This window comes from Colossoma macropomum, unplaced genomic scaffold, assembly GCF_904425465.1.
Source record: "Colossoma macropomum unplaced genomic scaffold, Colossoma_macropomum, whole genome shotgun sequence".
In the NCBI taxonomy this organism is placed as follows: domain Eukaryota; kingdom Metazoa; phylum Chordata; class Actinopteri; order Characiformes; family Serrasalmidae; genus Colossoma; species Colossoma macropomum.
Window position 1 is genome coordinate 48,816,350 of NW_023494791.1, and position 6,000 is coordinate 48,822,349.

The window sequence follows — 6,000 nt, forward strand, 5'->3', positions numbered from 1 at the left end:
TCTGGCTGCTGCGCCTGCACAGATCTTCACCACGAGGGAGGCTTTTCCTGCTAGTGGTGTAACCAGAGAGCTAACAGGGTCTCTTTATTAAAGGGCGGCACTTTCTCCCTAAACAGACGCCATGTTGAGTGTTACAAGCTTTCCCTGTTCAAATTTCCACCAGTGAGCGTCTCCTCGTTTCTAACCTCTCTGATTCAGCGCGCTAGGCTAAGTCTGTATCTAACAGGGCTAATCAGTGACTGAATTCTAGCTAATGCTAAAACTTCAGAACGCAGCCTCTGTATGTGAAGGTTTGCTAATATTTAAAATATGAACTGAATTTTTTTTTTTGTTCATTTGATAAAAATACTATTTAATAATTTAAAAATGCATCTATTTTTGACCAGATTTATGGAGATGTTGAGCACATGAGCTTCTGAAACACTGGCCTATAAGGTGAGCTCATGAAGTGGCAAGTGGAAGCACAAAATGAAACGTTTTGCAATGTATGAAAATGGCCAAAAATGTATGTATTAAATATATGTTTAAAATGCCTTTATCAGTATTAGTTATTATCTGTGTTCAGTTGAGTGTAATGAAGGTTCCAGATGTAACTAAATGTACTGACTTCTGTGATCTGCACTGTACTTTACATTAACCATGTACGTCTGCAGTCAGACTCTCACACACAATGTATTTCACATAAACAAGATATCAGATCATAACTGCATTTTCACAGAGTATCAATACCCACAACACTCACTTCTGTCCTGATAAAGGATCAGATTTAAAATGAAGATACTGGAATACAAATTCATTTCTAAAAGGTATCAGACAGTGAAGAGCATCAGACAGGATTCTGGATATTTTCATACATTTTCTAATGGATTTGATAAACACATTTACACACAGTTATTTTTGTCTGCATGTAATATTTCCCCATACATTTTAAAATGAATGCATTTTCAAGTATATTTGGTTAATTTTGCAAAATATTCTGAAATACAGTTTAGTGTTTGGAATATATTTCAGCATCGACTGCAGTGTGTTTATATTTCAAATATATAAAAATATGTCCATATATTTTTTTCCTCATGGGTAATAAAGTGGCCAGTGAGTGGAAGCACAAAGTGGGTGTTTCTAATAAAGTGGCCAGTTAGTGGAAGCACAAAGTGGGTGTTTCTAATAAAGTGGCCAGTGAGTGGAAGCACAAAGTGGGTGTTTCTAATAAAGTGGCCAGTGAGTGGAAGCACAAAGTGGGTGTTTCTAATAAAGTGGCCAGTTAGTGGAAGCACAAAGTGGGTGTTTCTAATAAAGTGGCCAGCGAGTGGAAGCACAAAGTGGGTGTTTCTAATAAAGTGGCCAGCGAGTGGAAGCACAAAGTGGGTGTTTCTAATAAAGTGGCCAGTGAGTGGAAGCACAAGGTGGGTGTTTCTAATAAAGTGGCCAATGAGTGGAAGCACAAGGTGGGTGTTTCTAATAAAGTGGCCAATGAGTGGAAGCACAAGATAGGTGTTTCTAATAAAGTGGCCAGTGAGTGGAAGCATAAGATGGGTGTTTCTAATAAAGTGGCCAGAAAGTGGAAGCATAAGATGGGTGTTTCTAATAAAGTGGCCAGAAAGTGGAAGCATAAGGTGGGTGTTTCTAATAAAGTGGCCAGTGAGTGGAAGTATAAGGTAGGTCTTTCTAATGAAGCTAACACACACACACACACACACACCACACACACACACACACACACACACTGACCTGGCACAGACGTGCCGAGGGCTACAAACACCAAGGCTGTAACCGAGTCCTTCAGGCCGATGGTGCAGCCGAAGTGGCTAGCCAGGTCGCCGATGACGGCCGTTAGGAGGCCGATGATGATGATGGAGACGACGAAACACGCCCAGCCGTTCCAATAGTCAGTCGGAGGGACACAGGCAAACAGAACCTTCCAGAAAACCGTCAGAAAGTGCATGACATAATCAAAACAGGACGGGAGGCGCTCCTCTCCTGTGTCATCTTCATCCTCATCTCCTGGGGGAAATGTAGAGACAGAGCGGGGGGAGAGATGGGGGGGAAGAGTTGTGCGGTGAGGGAGAGAGTGAGAGAGAGAGAGAGAGACAGAGAGAGAGAGAGAGAAAGAGAAAGAAATAAAAATCTAGGATGCCACCATTTAAGATTAGCCTAGCATTACATGCCAAGCCTGATATTATGCATTTGCACCACATTCCATAGAGACTGACCTACAGGACAAAACAAGGAAGCGTAAATCATATTATGGAGCCAATAATGTTACAGAATTTATTAGGAATAATTCATATGCACACATTTTGATTGTCAAATCTGCCCTGTGCTGGTCTCCAAACGGTCAGTTCAGCAGTTGAACTAGCTAGCTGCCCAGCTTAGCTGTCAGGCTAGCCATATGGCACTAGTCAGCTTGCTAACCAGACAGCAAGAGGATAGAAGGCCACTGTTTGCCTGCTGACGGCAAAGCTGGCAGCTCACTGCACTCTTAAAAAAGACGGTTCTTCAAAGGTTCCTTAGTAAAGAAATGGTTCTATATAAAACCATGAACACACAAAGCTTGTTTAAAAGCTTCTTTGCATCATGACAGTGTTCTTCAGATTGATGGAGAATGTGTTCTATATGGTCCTATATAGCACCAAAAAGGGTTCTACTACTGTTACAGTGTGAAGCTTGTATCAGTAGAAGAACCCTTTTGGGTGCTATATAGAACCCTATTTAACAGGGTTCTACGTAAAACCATCCACAGTACAATCTGCATCAATCTGAAGAACTATTTTATGATAATCATGCAAATGGTTCTTTGAGAGTTCATGGTTCTATAAAGAATCATTTTACTAAAGAACCCTTGAAGAACCACCTTTTTTTAAGGAGTTTGCCTTTCGTGCACAGCGTTTTCCAGCTGGCTCAGCAGAGTGTTGGAAAAAAATCCACTTTTCATCACTCATTTTCCACTTTCAGTCCAATTCACTTATTTCCCCCTCATTTCGTTCTTTCGTTATTCTTTGTAAATTAGTTTGGTAAATAATTTTAACAGTAATATCATAAATAGAGCCGGTTATACAGCTGTGACCAAACTAGCACAGTGTCTGCGACAAAATCATTTTATATTTGGCCTTATCTCCTTTTTCTTTCAATTGTTTGTAATATTTATCTTAGTTTACTTTTCAAAATAAAAGGCTGTGTGCATTTAAAATCTGTTTGAGGAGATTAAAATCAGGACAGTGATCTAGGTGGTCCGGGGGTGGACCAGCAGTGTGATACAGTCAGCGGGGTGCCACCTTTTCAGGCCAGCAGACTGATATATGCTCGCTGTCTGAGTAGCGGTCAAACTTTTGGGGCCAGCCAGCTAGATAGACAGCTGTGGAACTGACCATTTGGGCATGTATAGCTAATTTATTACTTCACTTAGCACACAAACTGACCATTAGCTTGCTAGCTTGCTACCTTACTAAGCTGTCAAAGTGACCACAAGCCTTGCTAGCTAGCTTGCTACCTGACTTAGTTGTCACTAACCATTTGGAGCTAGCTTAGCTTTGTCCCTTACTTGGCTGTTAAACTGACCCTGGGTGGAACTTGCTAGTTAGCTTGCTACCTTTTAGAAGTCATTTAGGGGTGCAGAATGTTGCTAATGTCAGTATTTTCAGGGGTAACAGTATTGCTATTGCACAGCTGCTACAAATAAAAACACATTAATGACCAGCCACACTAAGTTGTGATGAACATATTCATTAAAAATAAAGATGTTGATTAAATTAGGCCTGTAGTTACGCAGCTGGACTGTATCAGACTACTGACCATTAGTGCTGAAATAAAAGCTCGCTAAAATCACTCAATTAAATGCTGCCTTTTTGACGTCGCAAAACCAGCAATACTGGGAAAAAAAATCCTTTTCCTTCCTGCAACTCTCCTGATGCTGCAACCAGGAGTCCCGCAGGCCTACAGTCGCCATGGCGATTCAGGGTGATGGACAGAACAGGGTGCATCCATATTTTAGCGCAGCTTCATAAAAGAGTAAACGCAGCTGATGGTGTTAATATTTCAGCAACACAGAGAGAGATGAGAGTTTTTCTTCAGGAGAGAGAAGTGAGAGCTCGTGGTTCGGTAGTTAAAAGGCTTCATCAGGGTTGCCAAGTCTGGTGAGGTCACCAGAGTGAGATTTTCAGGTGTTTTATGTCTGTTATCAGGTGATTTCATGATCACTTAAAAATGAGCACTTAAAAATGAAACTTTATTTATTATGCTTTTTCAGGTTTCTATGCTGCCGGAGGCTTAAATGAGTAACAGGGTTGAGTTTTCTAGCACAGATTTAGCAAATACACAAAATGTGGTTAATTAGCATCCACGCTAACGACATGAGGACATTAAGAACACTACTGATTACTTAAAATGTATTTTTTTTAATCATTTACATTCATGTGTTCTATAATTTGGCTAAAACGAATGCACTTTCAACACAACCTCCTCAGCCAGTTTCACAATGGAATAAAAACAGAAATAAAAGAATTGGAGAACTTATTTTTCTTTTCCCCATGAGTTTCAAGAAATGATGCAAATTCTTGTGAAACATGTCGTATGGAATATTTATGACGTATGGAATATTCCAGATGTTTTAGAGGGGTGTGTGTTCAGGGCTGAGTGAATGTTGAGGGACTAAAATGTGCATTTTTCATAAACTTTACTGGGCGACTCATGGAAAAGACGTTTCAAGCATGAGATGTTAAATGGATTCACAATTTAATACAATAATAATACAATTTTTGAAGTATTTTAATGATTATATTTGACATGCTGCGAGGTTTTATTACTGCTTTCACCTGAAAAACACACGTTGTTGTTGTTGCACATTTTTGGCATCACTTTTATTGTCTGTGTATAATATATAAGACTCTCTGTCATAATAATAATAATGCAGTTTTTTAAGTTTGTGCTCCCAAAAATCTCCATTCTGCGTAAAATGAGGGAATGTCGACAGAGCTAACTGTGCAGCTACACTAGCATAACAAACACTAGTAAAAACCAGCTGTAATGTTAATGTTAGCCAGCTAGCGGTGCTGCCTGTGAAGTGAAGCGCTGCTGCAACACTGAATTTCACTTCATTATCAATGAAAATGCAGTGGCAGTGTTTTACGCATGTTTCTAGCGGGAAGATGCTGCAACAAGCTGAAAAAACAGACGTGCATGGTGGGTATAAGAGGCTGCAGCTCTCAGCAGCGGGTCTGACGTGGTTTCTTTAGGAGCTGAGATGCTGAAACAGAGCGTAAAGTGATATACTCTGCTCTGATTGGCTCACATTTGGTGAATGGAGCTGGGAGATGGAGGAGGGGGGGTGAGGGTGGACCAGATGTTTCAGTGTTAGTGTTGGTGTTTATTTGTTAGTGTATACGAATGTTTTAGTGTTTAGTCTCAGTAGGTGTGTTAGTGTTTAGTGCAGCTGATTACCTGCACTGACCGTAATGGCCTCCATAAACTGCTCTCTCCATGAGTTCGTGCCCACCACCAGCGCCAGGTTAGTCTTCTTTATCAGCTTATCCACGGTGCTCTACACACACAATGAGAAGAAAACCAGCACATCCAACATCTTAATATCGAGAAGACAGGATTCAGAATTGTTGAACAGACAAAAAGTCTGAAAGTTTTAAAAATTAAGTAGTAAATAAGAATTTTTGATATGCAAGTTGGCTTATTTCTAATGATATTTGTTCTATGAGCTGTCTGAACTGAATCCTCCACCAGAGGGCAGTGCAGAGCCAGCGTCTCATGTTTTGGTCAGAGGTTCTAATCTGTTTACCCTTTAGATCTGACAAAATACTGTGATGTCTTTGAAGTGTTTCTGTTCCTCAGTAATGTGAGCTAAAGACAAGCTTGTTGTTGTGGGTTGTTTACTTCTTAAACCTATAGAAAACATGCGTAACCTGTCCATGCAGTTTACCCGATACTTGTTCAATCGTTTTGTTTACAGATCAGTTTAAATCCACCGTCTTTGTCTGTGACATCATGTCATTCTGC

General features: G+C 40.3%; 1 protein-coding gene across 4 annotated transcripts in view; it reads right to left on the reverse strand.

The window, feature by feature from the left end:
* Window positions 1–6,000, reverse strand: part of slc8a3 (solute carrier family 8 member 3) — a 97,104-nt gene that overhangs the window by 3,578 nt on the left and 87,526 nt on the right. For 3 of the 4 annotated variants that reach the window (XM_036575242.1, XM_036575244.1, XM_036575241.1), the window contains 2 exons: window positions 5,434–5,533; window positions 1,729–2,001 (listed from right to left, as the gene is read on the reverse strand). In XM_036575242.1, the coding sequence (XP_036431135.1) occupies window positions 1,729–2,001; window positions 5,434–5,533 (373 nt within the window). The remainder of the gene's footprint in view (window positions 1–1,728; window positions 2,002–5,433; window positions 5,534–6,000) is intronic. The other variant, XM_036575243.1, reaches the window with a different exon arrangement.